General features: G+C 45.1%; 1 protein-coding gene across 1 annotated transcript; it reads left to right on the top strand.

Moving 5' to 3' along the window:
* The first annotated feature begins 1,676 nt into the window (after positions 1-1,676).
* LOC121582664 (fibroblast growth factor receptor 1-A-like) lies at positions 1,677-11,996 on the top strand. Its single transcript, XM_041898645.2, has 16 exons — positions 1,677-1,918; positions 4,325-4,411; positions 4,578-4,750; positions 5,679-5,802; positions 7,538-7,728; positions 7,828-7,972; positions 8,132-8,322; positions 8,482-8,627; positions 8,812-8,933; positions 9,055-9,165; positions 9,576-9,766; positions 9,940-10,062; positions 10,203-10,273; positions 10,433-10,570; positions 10,677-10,782; positions 10,911-11,996. Exons 1-16 carry the CDS (start codon positions 1,795-1,797, stop codon positions 11,208-11,210), a joined length of 2,343 nt encoding a protein of 780 aa, XP_041754579.1. The 5' UTR covers positions 1,677-1,794; the 3' UTR covers positions 11,211-11,996.
* The last annotated feature ends 1,127 nt before the right edge of the window (positions 11,997-13,123 follow it).

Here is a 13,123-nt window from a genome sequence, read left to right as displayed (position 1 = left end):
ATATGCCTTTTGAGTCATAATAGATATGTTATAAATTTAACGGTAATCCATACTCACGCTCAGTACTACTGATCTTAATTTGGTTTATCCTACAATACAATATGCAGATTTTGTTTTAACAGGTTCTGCTTACCTTTGTATTGACGTCCGTTTAGATCAGTTTCCTGAGGCGAGCTGGATTCCCGGCTGCTCCTGCGAACAGGTCACCCGTATTTTCTGATCCGTCTCTTACTTGTCTCCTGTCTCTATCAACTTTTATGGACCGAATTCAGAGTTAGAAAACCATCCTCTGCTACCAATTTTGTTGATGATCACAAGTTTACTGGAGAACGGAGACCAAGTAGAGACTTTCGGACAAGGTGGATAATTGTATAATATAAGGCAGTTTATTCAGAGGTAAAGATATCTGTAAATAGCGTGCACGGACCCGTTCATCAATCTCGTAGGGGAGATATCTGAGCGAGCGCCCTAAACATTGTGTGCTGACATTTTATACAATAAAATAAAGTAGGTTGATTCTAGTAGTTCTGATCTTCTGATTGGTCCTGATGAGTTGGGCGAGGTCACCTCCAGGCTAGTGTCACTGTTGCATTGGCTCTGAGTCGGGTTCTCTGTCTTCAGATGTTCAGCCTAAGAGAAGGGGGTTTTTGTGTGTGTGTGTGTGTGTGTGTGTGTTTAACAGTGGTGTGTGTGTGTGTGTGTTTATCAGTGGTGTGTGTGTGTGTGTGTGTGTGTGTGTGTGTGTGTGTGTGTGTGTTTATCAGTGATGATGTGTGTGTGTGTGTGTGTGTGTGTGGGTGTGTGTGTGTGTGTGTGTGTCCTCAGAGCAAGAACTCGTGAGTTGGAAGAACTGAGAGACCTATGGCGTGGGTGTTGTCCATAGCCACCTGCTGATAAGGCTGACAAGATAGAAGTCTCTTGTGCATTGTATTAAATACAAAGGCCCAACACAAGATGGGTCATGCACAAGATTTTAGTCAGACCAAGCTATAACATTATATATTTACTACGACAGGAGGCATAGCAAAACTGTGATATAACAGAGTTTTGAAACGTTTGATGGGCAATAAAGTGTGACAGGTGAGCTGACGGGACAAGTGTCGAAAGTGTGTGTGACAGGTGTGCCTCTCTCACCTTCCCTCAAGGACAGATGCTAAAGTGTGAGGAGTGTAGGAAGCGGAGTTCTCATCTGAGATCTGTGAAAAGAGACACCAGAGCATGTGTCACAGCCTCTACCAATGTCCTCCTGACAGCATGGGCTGACCGGTTTAGAGCCTGACCGATATGTTTTTTCGGGTCCGATTCAGATTTTTGGGGGGACAAAACGTACCGATACCGATATCATTTTTCCACACTGAGTTCTCATACATTTCCATCCAAAAGAGCAATTGTCCAATAACTGTGCTTTAAATGTTGATTTCATTCATCGTGACAATAATGACATCATGAGAATGTCCGCAAGTGTTCAGATAAGCATGAGATTCCCTTTTTTCATCCTATTTATTGAATATCGGTTATCGGCCGATAATATTGGTGAACTGATCTATCGGTCGGCTCTAGATGGTGTAGCGGTGTCACAGCCTTTTCTTGCCATTTATTTTCATAAAATGCCTTGTCTTGTCTTTAACATACCCATTAATGTCCCTCTCTCCCTCTCTTTTTTCCTCTTACAGTTCCCCACCTGAAGAGTTGATGGTTGTGGGTTGATACATTTAAGCACCCTCTACATCCAGCCCTGTACCAGTTGCCCCTGCCATTCCAGTACTGTACCAGTTAACCTATACCAGTGCCAGTATGTTGTTGTCCCGCTGGTTTCTGCTTCTCCTCTGGTCACTGCTGGTTCTACTGATTCACTCCCCCCTGACCCAGTCCAGACCAGCTGCTGCCCTCGCTGACACTGACAGTATCAGTGACACAGGTAAGAGACATGGGCCGCATAAAGATATTACATTCTCTCTCTTGCTTGCTTGTGCTCTCTCGGTTGTAGTTAACAGGCAGGGCTGTGTCTCATTAGCCTTATGTCTGTGTGTGTGTGCTTGTGTATGCTCACTTGTGAGCCTTCTTTTCCTCTTTGTTGTTTAATCTCTTTCATGTCAGGCAGGGGGTTCTAGGTTCAGGCTGAGGGTTCTAGGTTCAGGCTGGGGGGTTCTAGGTTCAGGCTGGGGGTTCTAGGTTCAGGCTGGGGGTTCTAGGTTCAGGCTGAGGGTTCAAGGTTCAGGCTGGGGGTTCTAGGTTCAGGCTGGGGATTCTAGGTTCAGGCTGGAGGTTCTAGGTTCAGGCTGGGGGTTCTAGGTTCAGGCTGAGGGTTCTAGGTTCAGGCTGGGGGTTCTAGGTTCAGGCTGAGGGTTCTAGGTTCAGGCTGGGGGTTCTAGGTTCAGGCTGAGGGTTCAGGCTGAGGGTTCAGGCTGGAAGTTCTGGGTTCAGGTTGAATGTTCTGGGTTCAGGCTGAGGGTTCTGGGTTTAGACTGAGGTTTCTGGGTTCAGGCTGCTACCATGGTGGTTCAATCCCACTGACTGTGTTCTGCTATCTGGAACTGTTCCGTTAGTAGTGTGTCTCTATTCTGAGCTAGAGAACAGAACATACACTTCAATTTATGGGTGTCTGCATGTGTGTTTGGGGTGGGGGGTTCTATATTGAGCTTGAAAGTAACTCAATCTTCAAGGTTTGTCCATTTAGTTTAAAGCTGAGGATGTTTACAGTAATTTTTCATGGTGCTATGGTTTACATATCCTGTCCACACACACACACACACAACTGGTTGGATGTGGAACAGAAATTCTGTTTTTGGTAGGAAAGGATGAATGCCGTCTGAAAGGAGCTGCTTTTATTTGTGTTGGCGAATCCTGTAACCACAACCATCCTGACCAGCCCTAACACCCTGTGTTGTGTGCGTGCGTGTGTTTGTATGCTCATGCATCTGTGTGTATCTGTTTGTGTGTGTGTGCTCGCACGTTTGTGTGTGTTTTGCTTCCAACCATCTGGTATCCAGCTGAGAGTGTGTGTGTGTGTGGATGTGATACTGTTGTTTTGGAACCCATACATTCTTGTTTTTCTCTCTTAGTCAAAAATGTAACTTTTGTGCAGCAAACTCTTTTCCATAAACAAAGCCTGCTTCCAATTTCCCATCTCCTTCTCGCTGCTTCATTCAAATAAATGTTTAGGTTTTGGGATTTCAACTAACTCCCCCTGCTTTTCTTTCTTTTAGTGGATTCCTTTCTTTTTTTCAGTTCTTTTTTCACTTTTCTTTGTCTTTATCTTCTCTCTCTCTCTCTCTCTCTCTCTCTCTCTCTCTCTCTCTGTCTATTTCTGACAACCTCTCATTAGTAATTTTCCCCCTGCTATGAGCAGGCAGTATTCAGGACCTCCCAAAATGCAGTTTTTGTAGACCTCTCCCTGTAGATGACAGACATGCTGCATTCAAGACCTCCCATAATGCAGTCTCTGTAGACCTCTCCCTGTAGATTACAGACATAATGTAGTGAGTTTGGGGGCTGGGATTCGGGGATAGTCTGTGGTGATGCTGATTATGGACCTAATCTCTGTAGATTATAGGAGATATGATGACTGTTTTTCTGGTCTAGGTCCTGCTGAGAGGTGGGGAGGTACGGAATCTGTGGCAGAAATGTCCTCAGTTAGTAATATATTAGTAATATATTGCATAGTAATCAGTATTCCTGCTGAGAGGTGGGGAGGTACGGAATCTGTGGCAGAAATGTCCTGAGTTAGTAATATATTAGTAATATATTGCATAGTAATCAGTATTCCTGCTGAGAGGGGAAAAGGGATGTGTGGTAGAAAATGTCCCTGCTTATAGTAATCACTGATCTGACGTGGCCGGATCTGTGAATGCTGTGGAATGGAACCTGATCCGACTGTGTCTAATGGTAGAAGGAAGTAGGCTTTTTCTCATTCAACGTATTCAAACAGGACCCATTAAAGCTCTGAAACCTGCTGCTTTTCCCTCCTCTCCCCCAACTCACCCCTCCTCCCCCAACTCACCCCTCCTCACCCTCACATCCCTCCTCACCCTTTGTTCACAACCATTTGTCAGGATGAAGGTGCTGATGATTAGTGTGTTTGTTTATCTCTGAGCTGGGGGTTAGGGAGCTACAGGGGAACTGTGTGTGTGTGTGTGTGTGTGTGTGTGTCACCTTAAAGGGGTAAAAAGGTGAAAGGTTAATCTTTAAGCCGTTTCCCTTTTCACTCAGCGGGAGCATCCCAGACCCCCACAGAGTAACCCCGCCTCAGCCCTTCCTGTTTAAACACACACACACACACACACTGGTTTCTAACTCTGGTTTACATTTTCTTCTCTCTCCATAGCTGACATGCTGGCATCGTCTGAGGATGAAGAGGATGATGAGTCTTCTTCAGAGGAAAATAAACTATCCAACAATCAGAAGCTCCAATGTAAGCTCCTTCTCCTGTCCTCTTTCCCCCGCCACTCTCCTTTCTCTCCCCTTCACTTCCTCTAGCTTAATTGGTATGAAAAAGTAGTCACTAGCCAAACCAACTTAAGAAAGATTGATATTGAATTAAAAAAATGAAATATAAGTATCTCTCCCTCACTCTCTAGTGATGGCTCCTCAGTGGGCGACTCCAGACAAGATGGAGAAGAGGCTCCATGCCGTTCCTGCCAGTAAGACTGTTAAATTCCGTTGCCAGGCAACTGGTAATCCCACACCAACTTTGCGGTGGTACAGGAATGGGAAAGAGTTCAGGAAAGACCAGCGCATTGGAGGCTTCAAGGTATGTGTTTTTGTACAGCCCTCTGCTACATACTGTGTTGCCTGTTTAGTTGTGTATCATCTGTTAATGGCCCAGTGCAGTCAAAAACGTGTACAAAACATTACGGACACCTGCTCTTTCCATGACATAGACTGACCAGGTGAATCCAGGTGAAAGCTATGATCCCTTATTGATGTCACTTGTTAAATCCACTTCAATCAGTGTAGATGAAGGGGAGGAGACAGGTTAAAGAAGGATTTTAAGGAAGGTGTTCGTAATGTTTTGTACACTCAGTGTATACATTTCCACACTGAGGTTGGAATAATACTGTGAAATTGTGAAAATTATATGAATGTCCTTTTAGTGGAAGAGCTGTGTGAAAAGAACGCCTGAAATTTCAGCCTGTTTTGGTGGGGTGGAGTTTTGGCCTGCCTGGTGACATCACCAGGCGATAAATTAGTTAATAGATCAATAAGAAAGAGAGTTCCAAACCTCCCTGCCAATAACAGCTAGTTTTCAGTGTTTCCCTACCCACTCAGACCAATCCCAGACAGTCCTAGCAAAATTCTTGCTTCAGAAATTACTCTTGCTAAGAAGCAATTTTTGTTTCTTTTTGATTAAAAAAAACAAAAAACAATCACAGTAAGGTACGTAATTGTTACCCAACATTTTTTTTTGATATTGAGATAGAAATGGCTGCATTGAGCCTGTAAGTCAGCAGGTAAATAGTATACCTTAAAAGCAAAGATTACAGTACCAAGGGGTACCATGTAAAAAGGTAACAGCAGGGGTCCAAGCACTGAACCTTGGAGAACACCAAATTGTACTTATTTCTACTTTAAATTACAAACACCACACAAAATGTGTATTTTTCATGGCTATTCTCACGTTTTCACTCCTTTGCCTCTTTCTCTCACTCTCTTCGTCTCTCGCTCTCTCCCTCTTGCAGCTCCGGGACCACATGTGGACTATAATAATGGAGTCAGTTGTTCCGTCTGATAAAGGCAACTACACCTGTCTTGTGGAGAACAAGCACGGCAGCCTCACACACACCTACCAGCTGGACGTAGTGGGTCAGTATGTGTGCATATATATATATATATATATGTTTACTTTTGAAGTATGTACAGTGGGGGGGGAAAGTATTTAGTCAGCCACCAATTGTGCAAGTTCTCCCACTTAAAAAGATGAGAGAGGCCTGTAATTTTCATCATAGGTACACGTCAACTATGACAGACGAAATGAGAAAAAAAATCCAGAAAATCACATTGTAGGATTTTTAATGAATTTATTTGCAAATTATGGTGGAAAATAAGTATTTGGTCAATAACAAAAAGTTTCTCAATACTTTGTTATATACCCTTTGTTGGCAATGACACAGGTCAAACGTTTTCTGTAAGTCTTCACAAGGTTTTCACACACTGTTGCTGGTATTTTGGCCCATTCCTCCATGCAGATCTCCTCTAGAGCAGTGATGTTTTGGGGCTGTCGCTGGGCAACACGGACTTTCAACTCCCTCCAAAGATTTTCTATGGGGTTGAGATCTGGAGACTGGCTAGGCCACTCCAGGACCTTGAAATGCTTCTTACGAAGCCACTCCTTCGTTGCCCGGGCGGCGTGTTTGGGATCATTGTCATGCTGAAAGACCCAGCCACGTTTCATCTTCAATGCCCTTGCTGATGGAAGGAGGTTTTCACTCAAAATCTCACGATACATGGCCCCATTCATTCTTTCCTTTACACGGATCAGTCGTCCTGGTCCCTTTGCAGAAAAAACAGCCCCAAAGCATGATGTTTCCACCCCCATGCTTCACAGTAGGTATGGTGTTCTTTGGATGCAACTCAGCATTCTTTGTCCTCCAAACATGACGAGTTGAGTTTTTACCAAAAAGTTCTATTTTGGTTTCATCTGACCATATGACATTCTCCCAATCCTCTTCTGGATCATCCAAATGCACTCTAGCAAACTTCAGATGGGCCTGGACATGTACTGGCTTAAGCAGGGGGACACGTCTGGCACTGCAGGATTTGAGTCCCTGGCGGCGTAGTGTGTTACTGATGGTAGGCTTTGTTACTTTGGTCCCAGCTCTCTGCAGGTCATTCACTAGGTCCCCCCGTGTGGTTCTGGGATTTTTGCTCACCGTTCTTGTGATCATTTTGACCCCACGGGGTGAGATCTTGCGTGGAGCCCCAGATCGAGGGAGATTATCAGTGGTCTTGTATGTCTTCCATTTCCTAATAATTGCTCCCACAGTTGATTTCTTCAAACCAAGCTGCTTACCTATTGCAGATTCAGTCTTCCCAGCCTGGTGCAGGTCTACAATTTTGTTTCTTGTGTCCTTTGACAGCTCTTTGGTCTTGGGCATAGTGGAGTGTGACTGTTTGAGGTTGTGGACAGGTGTCTTTTATACTGATAACAAGTTCAAACAGGTGCCATTAATACAGGTAACGAGTGGAGGACAGAGGAGCCTCTTAAAGAAGAAGTTACAGGTCTGTGAGAGCCAGAAATCTTGCTTGTTTGTAGGTGACCAAATACTTATTTTCCACCATAATTTGCTAATAAATTCATAAAAAATCCTACAATGTGATTTTCTGGAAAAAAAATTCTCAATTTGTCTGTCATAGTTTACGTGTACCTATGATGAAAATTACAGGCCTCTCTCATCTTTTTAAGTGGGAGAACTTGCACAATTGGTGGCTGACTAAATACTTTTTTCCCCCACTGTACATAGTGGTGTGGGTGTGTATATGCAGTATATGAGTGTTTTTGTATCACTCACGTTGCATTTATGTTTTCTGTGTATTCTAGAACGTTCCCCTCACAGGCCCATCCTCCAGGCAGGCCTGCCAGCTAATCGTACGGCGGTGGTTGGTAGCGACGTGGAGTTTGTCTGTCGAGTTTTCAGCGACCCTCAGCCCCACATCCAGTGGCTCAAACGCATCACTATTAATGGCAGCAGAGTGGGACCAGATGGACTGCCTTACGTACGCATACTGAAGGTACACACACACACATCTACATACACATTCTGAAGGTTAACGCACACTGTATTCACAAGGGCTATCTCACAAACATCTCTCTCTTTCTCTCTCTCTCAGACTGCAGGGTTTAACACCACGGACATAGAGATGGAGGTGTTTACTCTGAGGAACGTGTCTGTGGAGGATGAAGGAGAGTACACCTGTCTGGCAGGAAACTCTATAGGACTGTCTCACCACTCTGCCTGGCTCAGTGTGATCAAAGGTACACACACAAAAATAAACGTTATTATTCTAAACTTTATTCACCTTGTGTACAAACCTTTGCAGCCCAATGTGCTTTATACATTTGCACTTAAAATGGAAGAAGAAAACGGATCAAATGTTTAAAAAATAAATACAATACAAATTCCCTCTCCTCCAGACCTGCCCCCCTCCCCCGTCCCATCTCAGGCCTACCTGGAGATCTTAATCTACTGCGTCGGTTTCTTCATCATTATGCTCATGGTCGCCATAGCGACCGCCTGCCGACTACGCTGCTCCCCGAAGAAGAGCGACTTCAGCAGCCAGCTGGCCGTTCACAAACTGGCCAAGAGCATTCCCCTACACAGACAGGTAACACACACATACTAGTGAACCATGATCGTGTGATGCGTAACCTTTGCCTGAGACATGAATACTTTTTTTCCTGAGCAAATCCCTAGGCTTTAGTTCAGCGGGCTAACTCTTATTACAGTATATCCTCTGTCACTGCCTCCCCCTCTCTTTCTCAAGGTGTCAGTAGACTCCTCCTCCTCTCTGCAGTCGGGGGTGTGTCTGGTTAGGCCGTACCGCCTCTCCAGTGGAGCCACACCCATCCTGACCGGCGTGTCAGTGTATGAGCTGCCCGCAGACCCGCTCTGGGAGCTGTCACGAGACAGGTACTAGAGGGCTTATATCCCTGCATAGAGAATACACAACCGATAATATCGGCATACATAACATAAGGCATGCATAACCCTACATATGGCATACATAATCTGCTTAAGGTGCTCATAACTTAACCAATGAGATTCATAACCTCCATGCACAGGACATTCATAGCCTTGCGTGTCTGTATTCTAGGCTGTCTCTGGGGAAGCCGCTGGGTGAAGGTTGTTTTGGTCAGGTTGTGCAAGCAGAGGCTGCGGGTCTGGACAGAGAAAAACCCTCTCGTCTCACCAAGGTTGCCGTCAAGATGCTCAAAGGTACATGAAACTACTTCCTGAAATATATTACTCACATTTAAGGAGAAAATTGAAATAAACTGAAAAACAGTGTTTGTATTGGTTGATATTGATTTGATGTCACATCCTGTTTCCTGTGTAGCGGACGCCACAGAGAAGGACCTGAGTGATCTGATCTCTGAGATGGAGATGATGAAGATGATCGGGAAACACAAGAACATCATCAACCTGCTGGGAGCCTGCACACAGGATGGTAATACTGGTGCTGTGTGTGTGTGTGTGTGTGTGTGTGTGTGTGTGTGTGTGTGTGTGTGTGTGTGTGTGTGTGTGTGTGTGTGTGTGTGTGTGTGTGTGTGTGTGTGTGTGTGTGATGTGTGTGTGTGTGTGTGATGTGTGTGTGATGTGTGTGATGTGTGTGAGATGTGTGTGTGATGTGTGTGTGATGTGTGTGTGATGTGTGTGTGTGTGTGTGTGTGTGTGTGTGTGTGAGTGTGTGTGTGCGCATGCATGTGTCCGTGTGTGCGTGTGAGTGAAATAGCATTTTATTAGCACAAAGGAGTACAATGGCCACAGAACCAAGGGGTAAAGATAACAGCAGGGGTCCAAGTGCTGAACCTTGGGGAACACCAAATGTTTTATTATAACCCTTCTCTCTCTCTCTAGGCCCTCTCTACGTGGTGGTAGAGTATGCGTCTCAGGGCAACCTGAGGGAGTACCTGCGTTGTCGGAGGCCTGTGGATCTGGAGTACTGGTCTGGGCCAACCCAGGCCCCCCTGGACAGCCTGGAGGTCAGGGAGCTGGTGTCTGCTGCCTACCAAGTGGCCAGGGGCATGGCCTATCTCGCCTCACAGAAGGTCAGAGAAGAGACCAGTGTTATTGTCTGTCTTTCTGTCTGTCTCTCTCTTCTCTTCTCTGTTTCATTCTCTTCATCTGCATCTATTATTTTCTCTTACTCTACCTCTCCCTTTAGTGGACATTAGTGGAAATCAGTCAACCAATAAATTAATCAATCATGTTTTTTTTGTAGTGTATCCACAGAGACCTAGCAGCCAGGAACGTGTTGGTGACAGAGGACAATGTGATGAAGATAGCAGACTTTGGTTTGGCCAGAGACATCCACCACATAGACTACTACAAGAAGACCACCAATGTGAGTAACATGATCACAGTGGAGCGAGGAGACGACTGAAATTCAGACAGAAAGACAGACATATAGATGGTTTAACCCAGACACTCAGCCCTCCGTGGAATGAGTTTGACACATGATTTAACCCCTTGTTTTCCTCTCAGGGTCGTCTGCCAGTGAAGTGGATGGCTCCAGAGGCTCTGTTCGACCGCATCTACACACACCAGAGTGACGTGTAAGTCACACTCCTAACTCCTAATATACATTATGTGGTGTTGTGCCATGGTGTTGTGCTATCCATCCTGTTGTTATGTGTCTGTAGGTTTACTTTCAAGCCCAGCAATAACTGTCCCTGAGAAAGTGATGAAGTTCATTGTATTGAATTCTGTTGTAGGTGGTCGTTTGGGGTGTTGCTGTGGGAGATCTTTACTCTAGGAGGGTCTCCCTACCCAGGGGTTCCTGTAGAGGAGCTGTTCAAACTGCTGAAGGAGGGACATCGTATGGACAGACCAGCTGCCTGCACAGAGGAGCTGTGAGTACACACACACACAAACACACACAAGTATACTGTAAGAATGTCCTCGCAAGGATAGTAACAAACACACGCTCTGTTCTAACACTGTGGTGTGTGTTCTCAGGTATATCATGATGAGAGACTGCTGGCACGCTGTTCCATCTCGCAGACCAACCTTCCAACAGCTGGTAGAGGATCTGGACCGCACACTATCACTCATGACCAACCAGGTAAACAAACACACACACACACACACACACACGCGCACACACACACACACACACACAGTGTCATTTTCGTATCATTTGAATTGTTCCCCTAAACGTGTCCTCCCTCCATCTCTCTCAACTCTCTCTAGGAGTATTTGAATCTGTCCATCCCTGAGGTCCAGTATTCTCCATTGGGTCCAGACACCAGCAGCTCCTCTGACTCTGTCTTCTCCAGGGAGATGACTCACGGAGCAGAGTACTCTCCCCTGAGCCCGTCCTGGACCTCCACCCTGGCCTACGCACACCACACACCTTCCCGAACCCCGTCTCGGACATCCACCCTAGCCTATGATCACCACAGCCCCTCCCGAACCCCCTCCAGAACATCTACCCTGACGTACACCATCCCCACCCAGCACAGCACCACCCGCGGTCACAGCCAACGCTGATCTAAAAACACTGCCCCGCCCCATACACCTTAACCTATCCACCTCCCTTTTAATGTCCCTACCATGATCTCTGCTGTCATCTCAGCTACCACTGCCCCTACCCTCAGCCCTTCCTACCACCAGCCCCTCCTACCCCCCATCCCCTGGCTCCTACCTCCAGCCCCTCCTTGGTGACTGGGAGACCTACCAGAGGGAAGGACACTACCTGAGTGCTTTAACCCCTCATTCTCCAGTCTGCCCCAGAGCCTAGTGGTTTCATTTGACCTGCTTTTCATTTCTGGAGAGATGCTCATTCACACAGATAAAGCCAATGGAAAAGACAGACACACATAGGGTTATAACAGAGTCATAAGACATGAAATAGAGTTTGCACAAAGATGGACTCTTCTCTCCTCCTCCCCAGGACTATACTGAACTATTAAAGGGATAGGTCCCCCAAATTACAAAATGACATTTGTTTTCTTACACTGTAAGCAGTCTATGGACAAGGTATGACAGCAATCCATGCTATGGTTTAGTTTCCCAGGCACTGTTTCCACATGCTAACTTTTTAGTATTGGTGGCACAGATCGCTTTAAAGTCATGGGACCGATATTAGCATTTGTCGCCCATCATGTACAAAACATCTAAGTGACATTGTTGAGCTTCACAAGCAATTTGAGTTACTTTAGGATAATTTGGACATGATGCGCGAAAAATGAAAATATCGGTCCAATGACTTGAATGGGATTTGTGCCACAAATGCTAAAACAGTGCCAGAGAAACTAAACCAAAGCATGGATTGCTGTCATACCTTGTCCATAGACAGGGTAAGGAAACCAATGTGTCATTTTTTTATTTGGGTGAACTATCCCTTTAATGTAGGGAGACTCAACCAGGAGCAAGAGGAGGAAGAAGAGAAAGCTGCTACACATTATTAATCTTCATCGCCATATTATGAAACAAGCTGCTGCTTCGCTGATCAAACCATACAGGATATATAAAAAGGAAGTTGATACCAAGGAAAGATAATGTAGTAATTTGTAAATACAGTATATTATGAATTGTGTAATATGAATACATATTTCAAGTATTTTAATTTTATACATGGTAGATTGTTTTGATCCATGTCATTGAAATGACATCTAAGAGAGGTGTGGAAATGATACTTTGTGTTAGAATCGGAGGAAAGAAGTGGATATAATGCTATGTGTTTTAATAAGCTAACATCCTACCAGCAGTGTTAGTCAGTCAGGGCTTGCCTTCAGTATGACTCTTGTCTGGACTCTATGGACACTACAGTGTTATGTTGAGGATAATGATAATGTAAATGATAATGCCATGGTTTTAAAACAGTGGCAAATGCACTTATCTCCAATGGAAGTCTACCTGCCTTTACATAGAATGCCTTTATTAAAGGTATTCTAATAAAGAAAACGACATTACAAAACTTCAATGGAGTGTTTTTAAATGAGAAAGAAGAGAAGGAGAGAGAAGAGAGCACATGCTGAAATGATCAGCCAGCCAGCCCACCAGGACTTCAGGGGCTGAATGAAGGACAGGTGAAAGACTGTGTGATGGGAGAGAGAAACGGAGAGAGGGAGGATAGGTTCAGCTGCTGACTGCAGAGGAAGCATTCACTCCACCAGATGTGTCTGTGTGTCTGTATGATTAATGGTGGGAAGAGAGGATTGGCCAGTACGGTTGCTCTATCAATCACAGCAGCAGAGAGCAGCTTCCTGCCAGGCACACAGACACACACACATGGCTTAGGTCCAGAGTCTGGAGAGCATGTCTGTCCCTTGGAGAGGAAACTTGTTAAACTTCTGGCTGCATTCTCTCTCTCTAGTGAGATTTTAGATGGTTCTGTGTCCTGTATTCTAATCCACAGCTCATAACTCTGTGTTCTAACAAAACCACTTCATACAGATCTT

The sequence above is a fragment of the Coregonus clupeaformis genome, chromosome 15, assembly GCF_020615455.1.
Source record: "Coregonus clupeaformis isolate EN_2021a chromosome 15, ASM2061545v1, whole genome shotgun sequence".
In the NCBI taxonomy this organism is placed as follows: Eukaryota; Metazoa; Chordata; class Actinopteri; order Salmoniformes; family Salmonidae; genus Coregonus; species Coregonus clupeaformis.
Note: the sequence above shows the minus strand (reverse complement) of the source record. Positions and strands in the feature narration are given on the sequence as shown.

Bases quoted from the DNA above. Each gene is read 5' to 3' on its own strand.
- LOC121582664 (XM_041898645.2), top strand. From the start codon at position 1,795: ATGTTGTTGTCCCGCTGGTTTCTGCTTCTCCTCTGGTCACTGCTGGTT. The intron at 4,412-4,577 runs GTAAGCTCCTTC...CTCACTCTCTAG, and splicing joins CAACAATCAGAAGCTCCAAT to TGATGGCTCCTCAGTGGGCG. The intron at 4,751-5,678 runs GTATGTGTTTTT...TCCCTCTTGCAG, and splicing joins AGCGCATTGGAGGCTTCAAG to CTCCGGGACCACATGTGGAC.